The 24,978-nt window shown below is 39.8% G+C and overlaps 1 protein-coding gene across 27 annotated transcripts in view; it reads left to right on the top strand.

The window, feature by feature from the left end:
* The window catches only part of USP37 (ubiquitin specific peptidase 37), a 118,791-nt gene that overhangs the window by 15,947 nt on the left and 77,866 nt on the right, over nt 1-24,978 (top strand). For all 27 annotated transcript variants that reach the window (XR_010149881.1, XM_054679349.1, XM_054679350.1 and 24 more), the window contains 5 exons: nt 3,440-3,540; nt 6,258-6,430; nt 7,063-7,140; nt 18,608-18,705; nt 23,262-23,346. Coding sequence is in view for 26 of the 27 variants with exons in the window: in XM_054679349.1 (XP_054535324.1) it covers nt 3,440-3,540; nt 6,258-6,430; nt 7,063-7,140; nt 18,608-18,705; nt 23,262-23,346 (535 nt within the window). In the remaining variant the exon portion in view is untranslated. The remainder of the gene's footprint in view (nt 1-3,439; nt 3,541-6,257; nt 6,431-7,062; nt 7,141-18,607; nt 18,706-23,261; nt 23,347-24,978) is intronic.

Here is a 24,978-nt window from a genome sequence, read left to right as displayed (position 1 = left end):
GGACGAAAACCACATGATCATCTGAATTGTTGCAGATGAAAACATTGACAAAATCCAACACTCTTTCATGATAAAAACACTCAACAAACTAGGAGTAGAAGGAAACGACTCAGCGTAATAAAGGTCATATGCAACAACTTACAGCTAACATCGTACTTGGTGAAAAACTGGAAATGTTTCCTCTAAGATCATTAGCAAGGCAGGAATACCTGCTCTTGCCACTTCTATTTAACATAGTACTAGAAGTCTTAGCCAGAGCCATTAGGCAAGAAAAGGAAATAACAGGCATCCAAATTGGATAGGAAGAAGTAAAATTATTTGTGTTTGCAGATGACTTGATCTTATATGTAGATTCCACAAAACAATATGATTAGACAAAGGAGCAGGATTTTTTATTATTTATTTATTTATTTGTTTGTTTGTTTGTTTGTTTTGAAATGGAGTCTTGCTCTGACACCTAGGCTGGAGTGCAGTGGTGTGATCTCAGCTCACTGCAACCTCCACCAGGGAGGAGGATTTAAATTACAGTTGGGAAAAGTTACCTTGTTGCATAAATCTTAGACACTTACCTATCTATATGAAAATTATTCTGAAGTTTTACTCTTGCTGTGGAAAATGAGTCCTGTAAAAAAATCACATGGTATGATCAGGTTCCTCTGCCCCCTCTAACCCGTTTCATTTAAAATAGTGGTTTTTTTTTTTCTTTTAATGCATTTACAGGCACTTTTTCTTTTCTTTTCTTTTCTCTTTTTCTTTTTTTTGAGACAGTGTCTCACTCTGTCACCCAGGTTGAAGTACAGTGGCAGGATTCCACTCTGTTGCCCAGGCTGTTATCGAACTCCTGGGCCCAAGCGATTGACCTTCCTTGGCCTCCCAAAGTGCTGGGATTACAGGCGTGAGCCACTGCCTGGCCCTACAGCCATCCTTTTAGGAAAAAATCTCTGCTTAAAATGAGTTCTCTACTATCACGTTAGTCTTTAGCTCTGTCATCTTCAACATTTTACTATTCTATTTTGTAGTTGACAAACTTACTTGAATTTTTTCAACTTAAATATGACACATTAAAAACATCAGAAAATGAAGGTGTAGCAGTGCTACCTTTAATTAGTATCTCCATTTGACACCGTATTCTTGTAAAATAAAAGCTTTTTATGATTGTTTGCCATTTAGTACCTACTCATTATATGTTCATGCCACCAAATTGGAGCATATCAATTTACTAAACTATTGAATTTTAGAATCAAGAAATTGAGGCCAGGCGCGGTTGCTCACACCTGTAATCCCAGCACTTTGGGAGGCCGAGGTGGGCGGATCACGAGGTCAAGAGATCGAGACCATCCTGGCTAACACGGTGAAACCCCATCTCTACTAAAAATACAAAAAATTAGCCAGGCATGGTGGCAAGCGCCTGTAGTCCCAGCTACTTGGGAGGCTGAGGCAGAAGAATGGCGTGAACCCGGGAGGCAGAGGTTACAGTGAGCCGAGATTGCGCCACTGCACTCCAGCCTGGGCTACAGAGTGAGACTCCATCTCAAAAAAAAAAAAAAAAAAAAAAAAGAATCAAGAAATTGAATACTATTTAAAATTCTTAGAATATGTCAGAGGCTAGTTTATATCTCTGTTTTAGTTTTATTTCATCTTACCCATATTAATGGAATCACTGTTTTAACAATTGATACGTGTAAGAAAAGCATGTCTTCAAATCCACTGGAGTGGAAAGCACAATATACTGTCTGGGGACCAATATTGAACAACATAGCATAATGAAAAAATATGGGCTTTGGCCATAAATAGATGTAGGTTGAAATTCTAGCTCTGCCTGTTATTTCTGTGTGGTTTTAGGTAAGTCACTTAATGACTGAATTTTAATTTCCTAATCTCTAACATGAAAGTATCACCTTGATTTCAGGGCTTCTTAAAGAATGAGAGCTCATAAATGTAAAAGTATGACTTCCCTATGCTAGGCACTCAGTAAGTCATTGGAGTTATTAGAATAGCTAGCTGTGGGCTTAACTCTTAATTCATTCTGTGATCTTGGGCAAGTCATTTTAATCTCAGGTTTAGTTGCTTTAGCTGCCCAAAGGTGGTTATTATATACTTTGCAGAGACTAGAGCAAAATAATGAATAAAAATACTTTGAACAGCATAAAGCATTTAATATAAGCGTGGCATTTCAAATCAGTGGACAAAAGACTAATATTTGATAAAGTGTTAACCATAAACAAGACAACTAACCATTTAGGAAGTTAATACACTTGGATCCTTATCTCCAGTGACCAAAGATTTGAATGTAAAAAAAAAATGATAAAAGTATTGTAAAAAGTACTTTTAACATAATCTCTGGATGGAAAAGACTTTTCTGGGTGTTACATAAAAACTAGAATTAATAAAGGAAAAAGATTGAAAACTTGTGTTAAAAAATTAGACAGTCTCTCTGGCAAGGAACAAAAGACAAAGGAAGAAAATAGTAGCCAGAGTGACAAAGTTAATATTGCTAATATACAAAGACCTATTTTGCAAATCAATTAAAAAAAACTAGTAGAGAAATTGACAAAAACTGCAAATAGAGAATTCAGGAAGCAAAATAGATGGCCCTTACACATGAAAAAATTCTCGACTTCACCAAACTCAGATTCCTACTACCACATTGGTAGCAGTGTGAGGGGAAGCAAGATACTCTCATGTACTTGGTAGGAGCATAGAGGTTTTTTTTTTTTTTCTTTTTTCTTTTTTTTTTGAGGACTGTAATAATGTCAGTTTAGTTTAAAATTGTATGTTCGCTCAGTAATTGTTATTATAAGGAGTTTTTCCTACAAAAAGATTTGTGAAAGGATGTTAAGCATTGTTTGCAACTTTGAAAAATTAAAACATTTCAAATGGTCATCAGTTGGAAATTGGCTAACCAAATTAAAGTATAAAATATTTTTTAAAGTATATGTCAATTTATATTTATACATACCTTGAATGTTCCTTGAACTACCATTAGTTTCTTCAGAATAGAAGCCATTTATTCTGCTGGATAAACTTACCTGTAGAGAATGTTTTGGAGTATATGTTATTGGAGATACAACTGTCACTGTTTCTGACATCCAGTGTCAGTGTTCATGTTGTGATACACAATGACTTTTCCATAGTGTTATTAATATAATTACCAAATGTTTATTCTAGCGTTTTTTTTGCTTTGTAAATGTTAGCCTTCTATTAAATGTTTTCAGGTATATGTGTTACTTAATTTTTTGCTTCAGATTCTAGCTCTAAATTTTAGTTTATATAAGATGTATATTCTGTCAGAAAGAATTGGTTGATAGGCACTTTGATTTGTTTTTTGCCTGCTGTTTCGTCCATTTCTTCAATATTATATAAAAATAATAATGATAAATCTTTTTGTTAAAGTGAGTGATTTGGGGATTTAAAAAAAATTTATATTTTTGGTCACCAGCCATGAAACCGTCTCAGGGGTCTGGTAGTTTTGGAGCCATTCTGGGCAGCAGGACCTCACAGAAGGAAACCAGCAGGCAGCTTTCTTACTCAGACAATCAGGTATGTTCATTTGAATCTTTTTAGCATTAAAAAAAAATGATAGTTGGCCAGGCACAGTGGCTCACGCCTGTAATCCCAGCACTTGGGAGGCCGAGGTGGGTGGATCACCCGAGGTCAGGAGTCTGAGACCAGCCTGGCCAACACGGTGAAACCCCATCTCTACTAAAAATACAAAAATTAGCCAGGCGTGGTGGCACATACCTGTAATCCTAGCTACTCAGGAGGCCGAGGCAGGAGAATTGCTTGAACCCAGGAGGTGGAGGTTGTAGTGAGCCGAGCTCATGGCATTGCACTCCAGCCAGGGCAACAGAGCAAGACTCCATCTCAAAAAAAAAAAAAAAAGATAGTCATAGACTATCAAGGGTATTTCTGCATACCTGAAATGTATCATTTCATTTAGGTATCATTCCAAACCATAGAGTAAGAGAAACTTTGAAGCTTTTCTGTAAGTAAATTTATGAATTCTCTTTGGCTGTGCAAAGAGGTGATCACTTAGTCCACTTATTGGACTAAGCAATGAATAAGATTTCATTTTTGTCAGGTTCTTTTTATAGGTTAGATTTTTGGGGGGACATTTCTATTGAGATATAATTGACATGCAGTAAGTTGTGTATATTTAAAGTACAATTTGATATATTTTGACTTACATATGTCCTTAAAATCGTCATCATAATCAACATAGTGAACATAACCATAACTCTTGAGATTTCTTATTCTTCTTAGTAATCCTTCCCTCTGATCCCTATCCAGAAGCAACCACTGATATGTTTTCTCCCACTATAGATTAGGTTGTAATTTCTGGAGTTTTATATAAATGGAATGAGCGTGTAATTTTGGGAGGGCAGGGTCTGGCTTCCCTCAGCATAATTATTTTGAGATTCATACATTCCTTGGAATTTAAATTGTTGAAATATTATTTAAATGCATAAGTGTTAACACATATAGCAGAAGCAAGTATTTATGCTTTCACAAGTAGTAATTCTCATTAGTGGAGTCATAAATTCAATTTTGTGGGTCATAACTAACATTAAATTTAAAAAGTAGAATAGAAAATAATAGAGAATATTGTACATATTAAGGATAAATACTGATTTTTCAAACTTTTATTTTGGTTTATTTATACATATTTATAATAGGTTTTGATGTAAAATATTTCTTACTATGCGGCCAGGCGTGGTGGCTCACTCCTGTAATCCCAGCACTTTGGGAGGCTGAGGTGGGCAGATTCCTTGAGCCCAGGAGTTTGAGACCAGCCTGGGCAACATGTGAAACCCTGTCTCTACAAAAAAAATACATAAATTAGCTGGGCATGGTGGTGTGCACCTGTAGTCCCAGCTGCTTCGAAGACTGGGGTGGGAGAATCACCTGAGCCTGGGAAGTCAAGGCTGCAGGAAGCAGTGATTGTGCCACTGCACTCCAGCCTGGTTGACAGAGTAAGACTCTGTCTTAAATATATATATGTAATATATATATTTGTTACTATGGGATGGGATAATATTCAAAATTCTGAAAAAGTTGCAAAACAGTGGACATGTAGTATGCTACTGTTTGTATAACAAAAAGTAAAATATTGATTTGTATTTGCATAACAGAACAAGGGAAGAATTAGTGGGAAAAGGGGAAGTGGAAGAACTGAGTGGATGGTCATAGTGAGACTTATCATTGGTCTGTGGCTTTTAATATTACTTTGATTTGTGAACCTTGAGAATATATCACTCATTTGAAAATAAGTTTAACTTTTTAAAGTATTCATTCAGATGCTCTTAGAAGTTTTAAAATTTCCTATCCTAGGATTGTAATTCTGTAAAACAAAAGTAATGGGACATAACTTCCATAGAAAAATCGCATAGCTCTTAATGTAGAGATATAAAACTTAACTGGCAGAGTGTTCATGTAAAGCTGTATTTCTCAACTAATGCTTACATTGCCATATTCTCTTTGAGTGTTCTTGCCATGTCTTAAGGGTAGACTCTTTGATTCATCTTCACATTGAACTCTATCTCACCTTCCTTTTCCCTATCATATGTTTCATTCCTCCAAACTAGAACCCTCTCAAGAGTCATGACTGTTTTGTTGGCATTTAAGTTGTGGCAACCAAATGTCACTGTCACCTTTTCTTAACTTGTCATAATCATAATTAGATATTTTTTTCCTCCAAAGATCAGTTCTCATGCTGATCACTAGAGCCATGTCTTTGTGTGTCTTTTTTTTTTTTTTTTGGTTAGTAATTCAAAGCAGTGTTCTTGCCCCCTCACCAGGTGTGCTGTGGAGTTTTTAAGTTTATAAGAATGCTATAGGAAAATAAGTGTCAAGCTCAATTTTTCACACTGACTGTACATTAGAATCACCTGGAGTGCTTTTAAAAACAACAACAACAAACAACAACAACAACAACAAAACTGATGAATGAGCCTTACCGCAGATCAACTAGAATAGAATCTCTAGAGATGTATCTCCATTTGTATTTTTTCCTTTTTTTAGAGATAGGGTCTTGCTCTGTCGCCTAGGCTAGATTGCAGTGGTACAGTCGTAGCTCACTATAACCTCAAACTATTGAGCTCAAGTGATCCTCCCGCCTTCGCTTTCTGGGATTACAGGCATGAGCCATCGCACCTGGCTCCATTTGTATTTTTTAAACCTTTCCATTGGAGAATCACTGTTCTAAAAGTATTCCAGTTAATTTGAAGATTTAACTATCTCAAACTTTATTTTTACAGGCTTCTGCAAAAAGAGGAAGTTTGGAAACTAAAGATGATATTCCATTTCGAAAAGTTCTTGGTAATCCGGGTAGAGGATCGATTAAGACTGTAGCAGGAAGTGGAATAGCTCGGATGATTCCTTCCTTGACGTCTACTTCAACACCTCTTAGATCGGGGTTGCTAGAAAATCGGTAGGAGAGACTTCTTTTTCTTAGTCACTAGCTGTATCTGTTTGTAAATGTCTTTTAGGCCTTTTAGAAATACCAGTAATTTGAGGAGAAATAAAGTATAGAGTACATTTTTGGTAGATGTAATGATTACAAGTATTTGTCATATGTAGTTTATGTCAGTGACATGTATTAAGCATACAAATATACAGCATATAAATTTAAATATGGGCCAGGTGTGATAGCTCACGCCTGTAATCCCAACACTTTGGGAGACTGAGGCGGGCGGATCATGAGGTCAGGAGATTGAGACCATCCTGGCTAACATAGTGAAAACCCTTCTCTACTAAAAATACAAAAAAATTAGCCTGGTGTGGTGGCACACGCCTATAGTCCCAGCTACTCGGGAGGCTGAGGCAGGAGAATCGCTTGAACCTGGGAGGCAGAGGTTGCGGTGAGCCAAGATCACGTCACTACACTTCAGACTGGGGTGACAGAGCGAGACTGTCTGGAAAATAATAATAATAATAATTAAATATGGTGTAGAGAATTAGATAATAGTAGTCCCATTTCCTGTCCTTCAGTATGTTGATTTATGAATTTTTGTGATATGAATTGTGGCTTTTTAAAAGTAACCTTTTCTTTGTTCTCTGTAGTACTGAAAAGAGGAAAAGAATGATATCAACTGGCTCAGAATTGAATGAAGATTACCCTAAGGAAAATGATTCATCATCGTAAGTTACTTTAAGGGCCTTTATAGTGTTAGAGCAGTGTTTCTTATATTGGTATTTGTAACCACTGGGGAAGATTGGGGAAATGGTTTTAATTTATGAGAATTCCAAAGATGGAAGAGCAGAATGTAAAGTAGTTTGGTGACAGTAGACTGTAGGCTCAATAGAGAGGGAAATTAGCCAGTGCTATTGCTTTGGTCATTTCATTGCATTTCTCTTATCCTGCCTTTTCTTAAATCTGCAGTACTTAGTGGGAGAATAGAACTGAAGAACTCTAAACAAATGTTTCTTGCTGGCTGCTGTTTTAGTGTGAACCCCTTCTTGTCTTCTTTATGCTTAATTAAAAAAAAAATTTACTTTTTCATTTTACTCATGTAAAAAGTCAGCCTAGAGGTTAAAGGATGTGAGCCTATGTGTTCTAGGCAAGTAGCATTAATCTTTCAGAGATGTTTTCTGGGTTGAACAAAAGGGAATAGATCAACCCAGGGTGCTTGCCAACTCGTAATCATCGTCCTCATTTTGTGAGGATTTTTTTTTTTTTGTCTTCTAGGGGAGAAAACTAATTATACAGTTATCAGTTAAAATCTCAATTAATACCTTAACAGAATCAGTTGGTAGACAGTTAATTGGTACTTGAGGTCAAGAGGTCACTAGAAAGGAGTTGGGAAAAAGCCAACGAAACTTTATGTATTAATTGATTTGCTGCTGTAATAGATGTAAAAGTCTGAGTAGGTGGTAGGACTGGTATCTGAAACTATAATCACCAAGGACTCAGATTCTTTCTGTCTTGTTGTTCTGCCGTCCTTACTTAATAAGCAGCCTCCATTTTGTGGACCAAGGTAGCCACTTCAGTCTCTACTTTCTTGTCTCCATTTCTATTAGTTGAAGAGAGCAAAGGGAGGGCATGCTGTTTCCTTAGGCTGGAAATTGCATATACCACCTTTGTGCATATCACATTGGCCAGAACTTAATCACATGGTTATATCAGGTTATGAGAAGGTCTGGGAAATATGCCTGTATTTCAACTATTGTGGCAAAAGCGTACAGTGGTTATTTACGGACAACTAATACAACTAATAGTCTGCCTTAGTTTGCCCCTACAGCCACTGAAATAATCCAGTTCACTATTCTTCCATACATAGAACACCCTTATCTCTATCCAAATGGAGAAGAACTCCAAATCTCATGAGAACATTGTATCCAGCTCAGAGTCTAGGATCTTTGGGTGATCTTTCTCTCTGGGTGCAGTCTTCTCTATAAGGTCCAAATGTACCTTGGACCATGCCCCTCATGGTCTGGTACCTAAAAACTAAAAGGCATGTTAATTTGCATTCCCCACTCCAGACCTCATGCACACATCATTATACATTGCTGGAGTAGGAACAGAATAATCACAGTAAAAATTTCTGTTTAAAATAGACAAGAATAGGAAACTGGAGGGGTCTTGGGTCTATAGCAGTGATAAAATCTTGCTAGGTGGAAATTGTGAGGACAGTGAAGGCGTTGGAATAAGTTCCTGGTTAGCCCATCTAGCAGTCTGATTCTGTTGTCTGGGAGAAACCCCCTTGCCCATTGTACTCCATGTGACCCCTGGCTTTGCCCTCTGGCAGATTTTCCTTGTTTGTTTTCTTTAAAGGCCACCACCAAAATAGATTTTGAAGACTATATTTTTCATCAAGGCCATATAGCTTTTATAGCCTGCTTCATCCAAGTTTAAAGATTCTTTAAAGGTAAAACAAGCAGGCTTGAGAAAGAATTGGGGTCGGTCTCTCTCTCTCTCTCTCTCTCTCTCTCTCTCTCTATATATATATATATTTTTTTTTTTTTTGTGAAACGGAGTCTTGTTCTGTCACCCAGGCTGGAGTGCAGTGGCACGATGTCGGCTCATTGCAACCTCCACCTCCCAGGTTCAAGCAAGGTTGAAGCACTGTCTCAGCCTCCCATGTAGCTTGGACTACAAGCGTGTGCCACCACGCCCAGCTAATTTTTGTATTTTTAGTAGAGACAGGGTTTCACCATGTTGTCCAGGCTGGTCTGGAACTCCTGACCTCAAGTGATCTGCCCGCCTCGACCTCCCAAAGTGCTGGGATTATAGGCATGAGCCACCGCACCTGGCCTGTTTTAATATACTTTTTAATTTTGAAATAATCTAATTTGCAGAAAAGTCACAAAGATAACATAGAATGTTCCTGTATACCCCTTACCCAGCTTCTGCTAATATTAATATCAAAGTTACTTTCTACAAAACTGACTCTCTAGTTAACTCTTACCACTGCCTCAGTTTGAGAATCAAAAGCAATTGGATATTTTTATCCCATGGTTTCAAATTACCAGACAATTTGATTCTAGGTTCTTGGCACAGAGAGCTATGTTTTTTTTTTTTTTTGAGACGGAGTCTCGCTGTGTTGCCCAGGCTGGAGTGCAGTGGTGTGATCTCAGCTCACTGCAAGCTCTGCCTCCTGGGTTCACACCATTCTCCTGCCAAGTAGCTGGGACTACAGGCACCCGCCACCACGCCCAGCTAATTTATTTTTTGTATTTTTAGTAGAGACAGGGTTTCACGGTGTTAGCCAGAATGGTCTTGATTTCCTGACCTCGTGATCCATCTGCCTCAGGCTCCCAAAGTGCTGGGATTACAGGCATGAGCCACCACGCCCATCCTGTTTTTTTTTTTTTTTTTTTTTTTTGAGACGGAGTCATGCACTGTCGCCCAGGCTAGAGTGCAATGGTGCCATCTCGACTCACTGCAATCTCCGCCTCCTGGGTTCAAGTGATTCTCCTGCCTCAGCTTCCCAAGTAGCTGGGATTACAGGCGTACACCACCATGCCTGGCTAATTTTTGTGTTTTTAGTAGAGACGGGGTTTTACCATGTTGCCCAGGCTGGTCTCGAACTTCTGAGCTCAGGTGATCTGCCCGCCTCGGCCTCGCAAGGTGCTGGGATTATAGGCATGAGCCACCATGCCTGTCCACTATGTTTCTTTTCATCACTGATTGCAAGCTGATTAGCTTTGGCCTAAATTTATATGTCTCAAATAGGACCTTGTTGAAAGCAATAAGAAGCACTAACACAGACCAGTATCCTTAATTGTAATCTTTTACTGTAGAGCTATAGGTTCAGTGAGTATGAGATCTGCCTTTCAAGACATTAATATGACCGTTTTTATCAAATATTTTACTAAGGCATAAAATGGTCATCACCTTTCTAATCTGTAATATCGGTATTCGTACCTCCCTATCCTCTTACTAAGCCAGTGCTACATGTTTTAGGTTTGTTATGGTAGCACCCCACTTTTAATAACAAATTTTGTATATTAAAGGTCTAGTTGAAGGGAACAAAATTCACTCTAGCGAGTTTATGCACAAAGGTATTTGCACACAGTAAGTATTAAATGGCTTACAGAATCATTAGGACTGTTGAAAAGACAGGCTTTAAGTTAAGTTTTCAGGAATGATTTTGAGAGGTTTGCCTCAAACCAGATCACCAAAGATGCTCCCGGCTATTCTATCATGAAGCTAACAGCTGAATTGGAATCTATCATGAAAGCTGTCCTCTCTAGAACCGTGCTGTCACTGCCAATATTGGAAACCCTGTATAGAAAAACCAAGGTGATATTTAGCATCAGAAATAGTGGAATGGTAATGCTTCTGCCTTATTTACACTTCCCAGATCTTGCATGTAATTGCCTTATTTTAAATCTGATCCAGAACACTAACTAAGAAATGTAGGGTTACTTTATTAGCATTCTTGTTTCTGCACATCAGGGAGGTACACCAGAATGTAGTTGTGCATGCCAGTCTAGCACGTTCACTACACTTTTGGGAAGTCCCAGTTGTTCCAACTAGAAGTCTGTCTGTTAAGCACTAGGTTACCGATCTTTGTTCTGGGTTACTAATACTTTTACACCATCACATCTAGATTTTTTTTAAGTTTGCACTCCTTAGAAGCTGACCTAGATGAATATACTTGTGCAAATGACATTTAAAGCAGTGCTTATAGAGGAGACAAATAACAGAGTGGGAGAAGCAGGCCAGAGAAGAAGAGGAAGCCAAGCAAGAGTGTGATCTCAGGTAAAAGTACCACAGAGAATAGGCTTCGTCTTGATCTAGCAGGGAAACTCTTGGGTTGTTCTAGCTTGAGGCAGGGAGGCTGGGCTTTCCTATTTCCATACTGGACCATCTTTGGTTACCAGTTGCTCTGGCTCTGTCCAGGTGGGCAAAATGTTTTAAGTAGTTAAATGCTGTCCTCTGAAGAACTGCAGATACTGACTGGTGAACCACATTGAAAATACACAGTCTAGGGGTGTGTAAAGGATAAAAAGGATCTTAGAGACTCTGATGGAGCGTCACCATTGTCCACTAAAAGAGTTGGTACTATAGTTCCCCCTTCCCCTAGCTTGTACCGTTTATATTGACTCCTGTCTTGTATTAAGTTTATTCCATTTTGTCATGGATTCTTCATATTGTTGCTTCCCACTTCTGGGGAAGAATCTTACAAAAGGAGGTTTAGTGGGATTAACCACAGTGTGTTGCTGCAGGTGGTCTTAGGGCTGTAACCCATATTGACATCTCTTCCTACCATCAATTCCATGCATCCTCTATTAACACTTCTGCTCATCTTGATAGTTTGACTGAATGGCATTACCGAGATCTTCATCTGAGGGATTTGAGCCTTTGGTCACCATGTGCTTGTCAGACTGTGGTTGTTGTGATTGCCCATTATAATTACATGAGAGCTATGCTTATCACTGAGCATGAGAGCATTAAGAGGCACCCTAGTGAATCCCCTTTATACCATATAAATTCCTCACTGCCCTCGTTATATAGCAGCAACCCGTCTTCTTTACAATAGTCATTTACCCCTGCCAGTATGGTAACTCCTTTTCTTTCCCATGAATCTGCCTGCATGAGGAGCTCAAAATAGCTAGGTAACAGCCATAACTTCAGGTTTAATTGTTCTTCAACTGTCCTCCTTGATTAAAAAGCACCCCCTCTGGGAACTAGGACCCACAAAATCTAATTTGGAGAGACAGCACAAATTCTCCAAGTGAGTTATTGAAAAATAATGGCAAATGGGGCTACTCCTGCTTTTACTTCTTGGTTGCTGGACCCATATATTTTTTACAAATGGAATGATTTGTTGGTATCTTGAAGGCCACCCCATTCTTAATGAGATCCTCTTCCTTCTGCACTTTTAAAGGGTCTTGCAGCACTTTATCAGGCCAGCAGCTTTGGGGTAATACTGTATGTGGTAGGAACTGTGGATCTTTGTGGTCATATGCTGTCATTGTACCTCCTATTCTGCAAAGTGGAATCCTTGTTCTAAGATACTATGTGAGTTTTCTTGTTAGTGAATGAGATACTCCTATGAGTCCTTGGATAGTAATACTGGTCAAGGCACCATAGACAGCATAGGCAAATGTATATAGTAGTCCCCCCTTATGCATGATTTTACTTTCTATGGTTTCAATTACCTATGGTCAACCTTGGTCCAAAAATGTTAAATGGAAAATTCCAGAAATAAATAATTCATAAGTTTTGTTTTGGTTTTGAGATAGGGTCTTGCTCCAGCCCAGGCTGGAGTGCACTGGTGTAGTCATAGCTCACTGTAGCCTCCAACTCCTGGGCTTAAGCAGTCAAGCCTCAGCCTCCCAAATAGAACTACAGGCATGTGCCACCATACCTGGCTAGTCTTGGCTATTTTTATTTTTATTTTTATAGGGATGCAGTCTTGCTATGTTGCCCAGGCTGGTCTTGAATTCCTGGCCTCAAATAATCCTCCCACCTGGCCTCCCAAAGTGCTGGGATTATAGGCAAAAACTACTGCACCTGGCCCTAATTCATAGGTTTTAAATGGTGCACTGTTTTGAGTAGCACAATGAAACCTTGAGCTGTCCCATTCCATCTGGCCTGGGATGTGAATCATTCCTTCGTTTAGTGGCTCCACACTGTATATGCTACCCGCCCATTAGTCACTTAATAGCCATCTTGGTTATCAGACCAACTGTGAGAGTATTGCTGTGTTTATGTTAAGTAACCCTTATATTACTTAATGATTATCCAAAGCACGACAATAGTGATGCTGGCAATTCAGATGTGCCAAAGAGAAACTGTAAAGTGCCTCCTTTAAGTGAAAAGGTAAAAACTCTCAACAAAGAAAGAAAAAAAAAGATTTTTTTTTGAGATGGAGTCCCACTCTGTCACCTAGGCTGGGATGCAGTGGCATGATCTTGGCTCATTGCAACCTCTGCCTCCTGGTTTCACGCAATTCTCCTGCCTCAGCCTCCTGAGTAGCTGGGATCACAGGTGCGTGCCATCACACCCGGCTAATTTTTGTATTTTTAGTAGGGATGGGGTTTCACCATGTTAGCCAGGCTGGTCTTGAACTCCTGACATCGTGATCCACCTACCTCGGCCTCCCAAAGTGCTGGGATTACAGCCATGAGCCACTGCGCCCGGCCAGGTTTTTTATTTTTTTGAGACAATCTTGCTCTATTACCCGGGCTGGAGTGCAGTGACACAATCTCAGCTCACTGCAACCTCCGCCTCCCGGGCTCAGGCGATCCTTCCACCTCAGCCTCCCAGGCAGCTGGGACTACAGCATTCACCACCGTGCCTAGCTAATTTTTGTATTTTTTGTAGAGACGGGGTTTCACCACGTTGCTCAGATTGGTCTCAAACTCCTGAGCTCAAGTGATCTGCCCACCTCAGCCTCCCAAAGTGTTGGGATTACGGGTGTGAGCCACTGTGCCCGGCCAATAAAAAGAATCTTATGCTGTGGTTGCGAAGATCTATGGTAAGAATGAATCGTCCATCCATGAAATTGTGAAGAAGGAAAAACAAAAATGTATGTTACTTTTTGTGTTGCACCTCAAACTGCAAAAGTGCAGCCGCAGTACAGGATAATTGCTTAGTTAGAATGGAAAGGGCAGGTCGGGCACGGTGGCTAATACCTGTAATCCCAGCACTTTGGGAGGCAGAGTCAGGTGGATGGCTTGAGTCCTGGAGTTCAAGACCAGCCTGGGCAACATAGCAAGATCTCATCTCTACAAAAATTAGCTGGGTGTGGTGATATGTGCCTGTCATCCCAGCTACTTGGGAGGCTAAGGTGGGAGGATCGCTTGAGCCTGGGAGGCAGAGGTTGCAGTGAGCCGAGATCACACCACTGCATTCCAGCCTGGGCAGCAGAGCAAGCCCCTGTCTCAAAAATAAAAATAAAATAAAGTAGCATTAAATTTATGAGTGGAAGACATGAACAGAATTTGTTCCAGTTGCTGGCAATTGAGTTCTATACTATCTGTGGTTTCAGTACTATCTGTGAATTCCATCATATTCATTGTGGGTCTTAGAACATGTACCCTGAAGATAAGGGGGAATTACTGTATCTAGAATATTGTCAGTCCCAATAAGGATTAATTGCTGTCTTTTTTAGTGTGGAAAAAATCTGATATAATCAATTTGCTACCAAATGACTGGTTTCCTCAAGGGATGCCCTTGGATCAGGGTCTCAGTCTTTGCTGTTAACCAACTGGACATTTAGCAGCCACAGTAGATAAACCTTGGTGAAGGGGAACCCATTTTTTATAGCTTCTATCTGCCACCATGGCTGTTACATTATTCATGGTCCCTTTGTGGAAATAACGGAATGTCTAAGGACAGAGGCTGGCTGACATGCACTGGACAAGTTATCCTGCTGATTGTTTAGTGTCTCTTTAGTGTTGTTCTCTGGTGAGCATTAACATGTAAAACAGATCACTCTTTGTACATACTCCCATAAGTCTGTCCATATGCCTCTTCCATAAATCATTTCTTTCCAATCTTCCAGGCTTGCTCGTTCCAAGCCCCTATTTATCCAAATCATTTGCCACAACCCAGGAGTCCATGACCCACTTCTCTCTCCATACAAAGTAGATGATGAGATGCATCCCTCCAAGCTCTGCACAATGGAGGATTTCCCCTCACAACTGTCTTTCAAGGCAGTCCCTAGTGGGACTGTAGTGCAACAGTAGTTTATTTGCAGTTTGTACCAATGTACCAAGATGACCTATCCATTAATCAGGCCCAGGTTTATTCCTCGTTTCAGCTTGACGTAGGAAATGCCCCTAACGCTTGTTCTTGTCATCTCTTTCTTACTTGGGCCCAATTCCAATATACCTGCTTCCATTTTATGATGAATTGCTGTTGTACTCTCCTGGTCTTATGACTTCATGGGTGTGATAGCGCTTAGCTCCTGATGGTTAGCTCTGGTTGCACAGTCCCTTGATGACCATCAGTCAGATGCTCTGTCTCTTCCAGGGCTTAATAATATGCCAAGAGTAGTATGCCATACTTTACAGATGAGGTATAATTTTTGGCTGCAGACAGCATGGTCTTGCTTTACAAGGTCTGGGCTGCAACTCTCATGTGGGTGACTCTACACATTGTCTTTGTCCTTTAAGTTGGTAATTGGCTCAACTGAGCCTGTCTTCTCTCTTGAACACATAAATACTCAGCATCAACCAGTCAATTCCATAGTCTTTTTGATGATTATTTACCCGATATCACCTACATCTTATCTGTTGCTGTATCCAAACCACTCCAAAATTTAGTGACTTGAAATAGTAACTATTCATTTTTGCTTATGAATTTATGGTCACCTGGGTGGTTCTGTTTATCTGGGCCCAGTTTGGCTCATAGTACCTGGATTCTAATTTTGTTACGCCTCTGTAGTCAGTAGATGGTTTGGCTAGAGTTTGACTGGTCTAGGATGGCCTCACTCATATAACTGGCCATTGAGTGGTGGGGGTGATTGGGCCATGTGTCTTCCACTGTTAACAGGCTAGCCTGGGATTATTCACATAGCAGTGGCAGGGTTCCAAGAGAGTGAGTGGAAACCTGCAGGGCACCTTTAGACTTAGGGTCAGAACTCACACACTGTTAACTTCTGTCACATTGTTTTGGGAAAAGGAAATCACAAGACTAGCCCCATTAAGGGATGAAGAAATAGACTGAATTTATTGATTAGAAGCTTGAATATAGGGAGTGAAATAATTTGGGACATTTTAAAAACAACTTTATTAAGCTACAATTTACATACCATGTAATTGACCCATTTTAAGGGTATATAAGTCAATGATTTTTAGTAAATTTTTTTAATTATATTACGTCATCATTATCTAGTTTCAGAACATTTCCATTACCCCAATACGATCTATTGTGTAATCATTCTACCACATTTCTAAAATACTGGAGATACTGCGTGAGCCCTATCCTTCTCTACCTTATTTCATCCTAATTCACCATAGGTGAAAATCTTAGCAATTGTAACACTATAAGATGTCAGAGGTATTACTATCAGCAACAGAATTTCTGTTGCCATTGCCAAACAAGGGTCCAATTCCAGAATCCTATCCTTAGAGTGTGCTTCCTAGGCCCACTTTTAGTACCAGCTGTTGTAGATTATGTTCCCCAGAAGCAGAATCTGAAATGGAGATTAGTGTGCATGTGAATTACTAAGGAAGTACTCCCAGAGAAGATAGTGAAGGGAGTAAGGAAAGCAATATAGTTAAGGGCAGGAAACAAAGCATGGATGTGATCCTGGAGAAGTCACACAAGGACATGAAGGTTAGTCTTCATCCTGATATTACAGAAATCTGTTATGTAGCTTCCACCATAAAGTTGTTTTAATCCAAATCAAGAGAGTTGGGCTTCTCTACTGTAGCGCCCGGCCTTGTTTGTGACTCTGAGATTACAGGCAAAGTATCTCTAGTAACTTGAGGGCAGTCCTGTGAAGAAGAGCCCTTGGTACTGGCTATCAAAAACATAAGTTGGTGTGAAGATATGGAAGAGAGAATATAAAAATGAGTCAGTGGGAATCTAGGTGGAGCACACTTAGGCATTGTCTGCCACAGGCTTAGTTCATGATGGTTCCCCTTAAATTAGCACTGTTAAAGCATGAACATTTATTTGAATGGACACTCTCTACTTATATGGGTTGAGGTATTTGAAAATAATACAGGGGAGAAAAGGGCTTTTAAAAGAAATTTTAACTTTGTATTCATGATCCTGAAGAATTTTAATCAGTATAAATTAAAATGCAGTTGCCGCTTAGCAAATAGTATTGCTATTCATGTGGAATACATAGTTTTGATTTTGATTTTTCTTTTCCTTTTTTTTTTTTTTTGAGATGAAGTCTCGCTCTTGTCACCCATTCTGGAGTGCAATGGCGTGATCCCTGGCTCACTGCAACCTCTGCCTCTGGGTTCAAGCAATACTTCTGCCTCAGCCTCCTGAATAGCTGGGATCACAGACGCCTGCCACCACGCCTGGCTAATTTCTTTTTTTTTGAGACAGAGTCTCGCTCTGTCACCCAGGCTGGAGTGCAGTGGCGCGATCTTGGCTCACTGCAAGCTCCGCCTCCCGGGTTCACGCCATTCTCCCACCTCAGCCTCCTGCGTAGATGGGACTACAGGTGCCCGCCACCACGCCCAGCTAATTATTGTATTTTTAGTAGAGACGGGGTTTCACTGTGTTAACCAGGATGGTCTTGATCTCCTGACCTCATGATTCGCCTGCCTCGGCCTCCCAAAGTGCTGGGATTACAGGTGTGAGCCACTGCATCTAGCCCACTCCCAGCTAATTTTTGTATTTTTAATAGAGATGGGGTTTCCCACGTTGACCAGGCTGGTCTCGAACTCCCAACCTCAGGTGATCCGCCCGCCTTGCCCTCCCAAGCTGCTAGGATTAAGGCTTGAGCCACCGCGCCCAGCCTGATTTGTTTTTCTTTGTAAACCTATAAACTGCCAAGCTTGAACAGTGTACTTTTTTTTTTTTTAAGACTAAGTCTCACTCTGTTGCCCAAGCTGGAGTGCAGTGGCGCGATCACGGCTCACTGCAACCTCCACCTCCCAGGTTCAAGTGATTCTCCTGCCTCACAGCCTCCCGAGTAGCTGGGACTACAGGAACGCGCCACCATGCTTGGCTAATTTTTGTATTTTTAGTTGAGACGGGGTTTCACTATGTTGGCCAGGCTGGTCTCGAACTCCTGACCTCGTGATCTGCCCGCCTCAGCCTCCCAAAGTGCTGGGATTACAGGAGTGAGCCACCGCGCCTGGCCACAGTTTACTTTTTAATTGATTCTTTCGGTCTTAGTAGCTGAATCATTTTATCTGGTCTTGCTTTTGGCCAAGAAAATCTAATAATCTTGCTGTCTCTGATTTGACTTTTATATAAAGAAAAATGCTCCTTTACTTTTGCTAAGTTATCAGAGTCATGGATTGGATTGGCTCTTGAGATGGTAATTAAAGATTATTTTTGTAATTTTCATTTGTTTAAGTCATTGACCTTTTGAGACTAACAATCTTGTAGCTTAATTTTCAAGCATATCAGTGAATTTGGCACTTTAAATGTAAATGTTTTAATGACAACTATTTAAAATTAAGAACAATATTTTTATACACCTGTACTATATTGATGTAAAATTATTAACTATAGGAACAACAAGGCCATGACAGATCCCTCCAGAAAGTATTTAACCAGCAGTAGAGAAAAGCAGCTGAGTTTGAAACAGTCAGAAGAGAATAGGACATCAGGTAAGTGTTTGATCTTACAATAAATAAGGTGCTCATTTATTATATATTTATTAGATTAGAAATAAAAACCTAACCCATCTGTACATTCTTTTTATTTTTATTTATTTATATATATTTTTTGAGACGGAGTCTTGCTCTGTCGCCCAGGTTGGAGTGCAGTGGCACAATATTGGCTCACTGCAACCTCTGCCTCCCGGGTTCAAGTGATTCTCCTGCCTCAGCCTCTCAAGTAGCTGGGACTACAGGTGTGTTCTATCATGCCTGGCTAATTTTTGAATTTTTAGTGGAGACGAGATTTCGCCATATTGGCCAGGCTAGTTTCAAAATCCTGAACACAAGTTATCCACCTGCCTTGGCCTCCTAAAGTGCTGGGATTACAGGTGGGAGCCACCACGCCCGGCCTAATCTGGTGTTAGTTATTGGGTGCCAATTTGTACCCAGTACTTGGCTAAAATATTTTAAAGTATTAGAAATCCAGGGAATTTGTATTTGTTTATAAAGAATCCAGTCTTTACCTTATTCTTCCCCTATTTGACTGCCTAGAATTAAGCTGTTTCATTGTCAAAGTACCAGGACCATAGAATGAATTAGAGGAGTAAAGTGGTTGAAATTAAAGTGCATCAGTGTTAGTGCTTATTAGAAGCTTCAGAAGATCTTGAAATTATTGTCTGAAGCAGTTTTTTAAACTTAACCTTCTACCCTGTTTTTACAAAAACATTTTTGTCAGATGTTTCCCACACTTAACGTATCTGTTCGATTCTCTGAAATCCTTAGAGAGTCCGTTATCTGGTATTAACTTGAGTATTATGTCAACTTTAACTTGAAGTAAGCTAAAATATGGCATGATTTTGATAAATTGATAGTTTAAGAGAATCCAGTTGATCAGGACCCTAGGAATATTCTTCTTTTAGTGGTTTGGGATTGTGACATTGACTCCTACAGAAAGAAATATCACATGTAAGTCTTACCTCTGAAATAATAATATTTAGAAGATATAAACTCTGCTTATTGTCTCTTATAATCAGCCTATAGTTAAAAAACAGAAAACATAAGCTGTAATAAGCCTTAACAATGCTGAAGTTAAGGTACATCTCACAAAATTTGACGTGGAGGAGAGAAGGAAGTGCATGACCAAATGACAAGATTAATGGAACAAAACGTAGACGTTTTAAATGTGTTAAAGTTACAGAGTTAATCGGTGGAAGAACTAAAGTAACACTACTAATGGTTGGAGAGAGGAGAACAAGAGTAGGGGTGATACTAATTTTCTACAATAAAGAGTCAATTGATACTGTTTAAAATGAGTAAATCAAGAAGTAGTAGAAATGTTATTAGCACTGTTGAAAAAATCAGAAAAAAAAAGTTTTTTTAAATCGTTAAAAAATAGAAGTACAACTTGTGGAACTTGGGGGCAGGAGAGGGTAGCTTTGCTATTATAGCTTCTTTCACGGTATTTTATCTTTTAACATACATGTGTACTGGCATACTTCAGAGATATTGCAGATGTAGTTCCAGACCACATAAATAAAGCTAATAGCACAAAAAAGCAAGAATGAATTTTTTGGTTTCCCAGTGCAATAAAAGTTATGTTTATACTATGCTGGAGTCAGTTAAGTGTGCAATAGCCTTATGTCTAAAAAAAAAAAAATAATAAGGTACCTTTTTTTTTTTGAGATAGGGTCTCACTCTGTCGCCCTGGCTGGAGTTCAGTGGTGTGATCTTGTCTCACTGCATCCTTGACCTCCTGGGCTTAAGCTGTCTCCCACCTCAGCCTCCCAAGTAGCTGGGATTACAGGTGCACACCACCATGCCCAGCTAATTTTTTGTATTTTTTGTAGAGACATGGTTTTGCCGTATGGCCCAGGCTGGTCCCCAGCTCCTGGGCTCAAGTGATCCACCTGCCTCAGCCTCCCGAAGTACTGGAGTTACAGGCAGGACCCACTGCACCCAGCCAGTCATAATTTTAAAATAGTTTATTGCAAAAAAATGCTAACAATCATCTGAACCTTCAGAGGGTTGTAATCATTTTGCTGGTGGAGGGTCTTCTGTGTTGTTGGCTGCTAATTAGGGTGGTGGTTGCTGAAGGCTAAGGCAGCTGTGGCAATTTCTTTCTTTCTTTTTTTTTTTTTTTTTTGAGACAGAGTCTTGCTCTGTCGCCCAGGCTGGAGTGCAGTGGCACGATCCTCGGCTCACTGCAACCTCCGCCTCCTGGGTTCAAGCAATTCTTCTGCCTCAGCCTCCCGAGTAGCTGGGACAGGCGCACACCACTACGTGCAGCTAATTTTTGTATTTTTAGTAGAGATGGGGTTTCACCATATTGGCCAGGCTGGTCTCAAGCTCCTGACCTCATGATCCGCCTGCCTCAGTATCTCAGAGTGCTGGTATTACAGACGTGAGCCACTGCACCCGGCCAAGGCAATTTCTTAAGACAATTTGTCACATCTCTGATTGACTCTTCGTTTCATGAAAGGTTTCTCGGTAGCATGTGATGCTGCTTGATAGCATTTTACCCACAGAACTTCTTTCAAAATTGGGATCAGTCCTTTCAGACACTACCATTGTTTTCTCAACTAAATTTATGTAATATTCTAAATCCTATGTTGTAACTTCAACAATATTCATGGTTTCTTTACCAGGATTAGATTTCATCTCAGGAGACTTCTTTCTTTGCTCATCCGTAGGAAGCAACTCCACATCCATTAAAGTCTGATCGTGAGATTGCAGCAATTCAGTCACATCTGCAGGCTCCACTTGTAGTTCTCTTGATATTCCCACAATATCTGCAGTTGACTGCATCTCCACTGATGTCTTGAACCCTCAAGGTTATCCGTAAAGGTTGAAATCAACTTCCAAACTCCTGTTATGGTTGCTATTTTGACCTCTTTTCATGAATTACAAGTGTTCTTAATGGTATCTAGAATGATAAATTCTTTCCAGAAGATTTTCAGTTCACTTTGCCTAGCTCCATCAGAGGGATTACTGTCTGCTGTAGCCTTCTGAAATGTATTTCTTAAATAGTAAGACTTGAAAATTGAAATGACTCCTTGATCCATGGGCTGTAGAATGGATGTTGAGTTAGTAGGCATGAAAACAACATTATCTTTGTATGTCTCCATCAGAGCTCTTGTGTTACTAGGTGCATTGTCAAGGAGCAGTAGTATTTTGAAAACAATCTTTTTTTCTGAGCATTGGGTATCAGTAGTGGCTTAAAATATTGATTAAATCATGTTGTGAACAGAAGAGTTGTCATCTAGGTTTCGTTGTTCCATTTCTAGAGCACAGGCAAGTAGATGTAGCATAATTCTTAAGGGCCCTAGTATCTTCAGTATGGTAAGTGAGCATTGGCTTCAGCTTCAAGTCCTCAGCCACATTAGCGCCTAGCAAGAGAGTCAGCCTGTCCTTTGAAACTTTGAAGCTAGGCATTGATTTCTCTCTAGCTATGAAACTCTTAGATGGCATCTTCCAATATAAAGCTATTGCAGCTACATCGAAGACCTGTTGTTTAACGTAGCCACCTTCATCAGTGATCTTAGCTAGATCTCAGTAACTTGCTGCAGCTTTAATATCAGTAGTTGCTGCTTCACATTGTACTTTTATATTATGGAGATGGCTTCTTTTTTTAAACCTGATGAACCAGCTCTTACTAGCTTCACATTTTTCTTCTGCTTCTCTCAGCCTTTATAGAATTGAAGAGAGTTAGACTAGACCTTTACCCTGGATTAGGCTTTAGCTTAAGAGAACGTTGTGGCTGGTTTGATCTTCTGCCGAGACCACTAAAACTTTCTCCACATCAGCAATAAGGTTGTTTTGCTTTGTAATTCACGTGTTCACTTGAGTAGCACTTTTAATTTCTGTCAAGAGCTTTTCCTTTGCATTGGCTGTTTGGTGCAAAAGGCCTAGCTTTCATCCTGTCTCAGCTTCTGACGTGCCTCCCTGACTGGGCTTAATTGTTGCTAGATTTTTATTTAAAAGGAGATGTGCATCTCTTCTTTTCACTTAAAAACACAGAGGTCATTGTAGGGTTATTAATTATCCTAATTTCAATATATTGTCTCAGGGAATAGGGAGGCCCAAGAAGAGAGACAGAGATGGGGTAATAATGACAATTTGGTGGAGCAGTCAGATAAATTGAGTTCGCCATCTTATATGGGTGAAGTTCGTGGTACCCCAAAACAGTGACAACAGTAACATCAAAGATCACTGATCGCAGATCACTGTAATAGATATAATTAAAAAGTTTGAAACATTGCAAGAATTACCAAAATGTGACATAGACATGAAGTGAGCGAGCGTATACTGTTGGGAAAATGGCACTGATAGACTTGCTTGGTGCAGGGTTGCCACAGCCTTCCATTTGTTTAAAAAAAAAATACAAAAAAACCTGCAATATCTGTGAGGCACAATAAAGCAAAGAGCAATAAAATGAGGTATTCCTGTATTTGATGAGAAGGAAAAAGAGTTAAATATAATCAGGACTAATGTATACTTTTATTATTAAATGAACTTGAATGGTTGATTTAGGAATTAAGTTTTTCCTTTGTTCATTTGTTTTATAGGGCTTTTACCTTTACAGTCATCATCCTTTTATGGTAGCAGAGCTGGATCCAAGGAACACTCTTCTGGTGGCACTAACTTAGACAGGTATGCATTGGTTATATTACTTGTGAAAAACTTAGGAGTTCTTTTTTTTCAGAATATTGAATGATTGGATAGGTTATGTATTATCCTCTTAAGTGAATATGATAATTTAACAAAATTGATGAGACTCATAGAATCCTGACATGTTAGTTAGAAAGTATTCTAGAAATGAGCTGAGCACAGTGGCTCACACCTGTAATCCCAGCACTTTGAGAGGCTGAGGTGGAAGGATCACTTGAGCCTTGGAGATCAAGACTGCAATGAGCCATAATTATGCCACTGTACTCCACCTTGAGCAACAGAACAAGACCCTGTCTCAAAAAAAAAAGAGACAAGATCTCACTGTGTTGCCTAGCCTGGTCTCAAATTTCCTGACTTGAAATGATCCTCCCACCTCAGCCTTCCAAAGTGCTAGGGTTACAAGTGTTGAACCACTGCTCCTGCTCCTGGCCTCTACAGAATTTTTTTTTTTTTTTTTTTTTTTTTTGTTTGAGACCAAGTTTCGCCCTGTCACCCAGGCTGGATAGAGTACAGTGGTGCTATCTTGGCTCACTGCAGCCTTGCCTCAGCCTCCCACATAGCTGGGATTACAGGTGCCTGTCAGCACAGCACGCTAATTTTTGTAGAGACAGGATTTTAGCATGTTGACCAGGCTGATCTCAAACTCCTGACCTCAAGTGATCTGCCTTTCTTGGCCTCCCAAAGTGTTGGGATTATAGGCGTGAGCCATCGCATCCGACCACTCTACAGAAAATTTTTTAAAAATTAGCTGGGCATGGTGCCGTGTGCCTGTAGTGATAGCTACTTAGGAGGCTGAGTTGGGAGGTGCTCTTAAACCTGGCTCTGGGAAGTTTTGTAGTGATGCCATAGATTGCGACAGACAATATTATCAGACTGTAGACCAATATATATTCTACCATCCCATGTGGATGAACATACTAAGATCTCTCCTCTGAAGCATTTTTATTTTCCTTTTGTTGCTGTTGTATTTGTTAAGCTACATTTTAAATATTTAGGAATTTCCCTTAAAAATCAAAAGCTGTATTACAGCAGTGAAAGTCTTTTATTAATAAATTGGAAAAGGCTAGTTGGATATTTAATTGCCAATTCTATAGATAAGCTCTTTTTTTTTTTTTTTTTTTCAGATTTATTGGGTATAAATACATAAGATACCTGCTAAGCACTTGTTGAGAACATGTGATCATGCAATGCAGCACAGAAGGGTTGATGGTTTTAAATGTAAAAAGTGAGGGTAATGGCAAATGCCCATCAATGATAGACAGGATAAAGAAAATGTGGCATATATATACCATGGAATACTATGCAGCCATAAAAATGGATGAGTTCATGTCCTTTGCAGAGACATGGATGAAGCTGAAAACCATCATTCTCAGCAAACTGACACAGGAACATAAAACCAAACACCACATATTCTTACTCATAAGTGGATGTTGAACAATGAGAACACATGGACCCAGGGAGGGGAACATCACACACCAGGGCCTGTCGTGGGGTGGGGGGCTAGGGAAGGGATAGCATTAAGAGAAATACCTAATGTAGATGATGGGTTGATGGGTGCAGCAAACCATGATGGCATGTGTATACCTATGTAACAAACCTGCACATTGTACACAT

This window comes from Pan troglodytes, chromosome 13, assembly GCF_028858775.2.
Source record: "Pan troglodytes isolate AG18354 chromosome 13, NHGRI_mPanTro3-v2.0_pri, whole genome shotgun sequence".
Taxonomy (NCBI): domain Eukaryota; kingdom Metazoa; phylum Chordata; class Mammalia; order Primates; family Hominidae; genus Pan; species Pan troglodytes.
The sequence above is the reverse complement of the archived record's forward strand: the minus strand, read 5'-3'. Positions and strand labels throughout refer to the sequence as shown.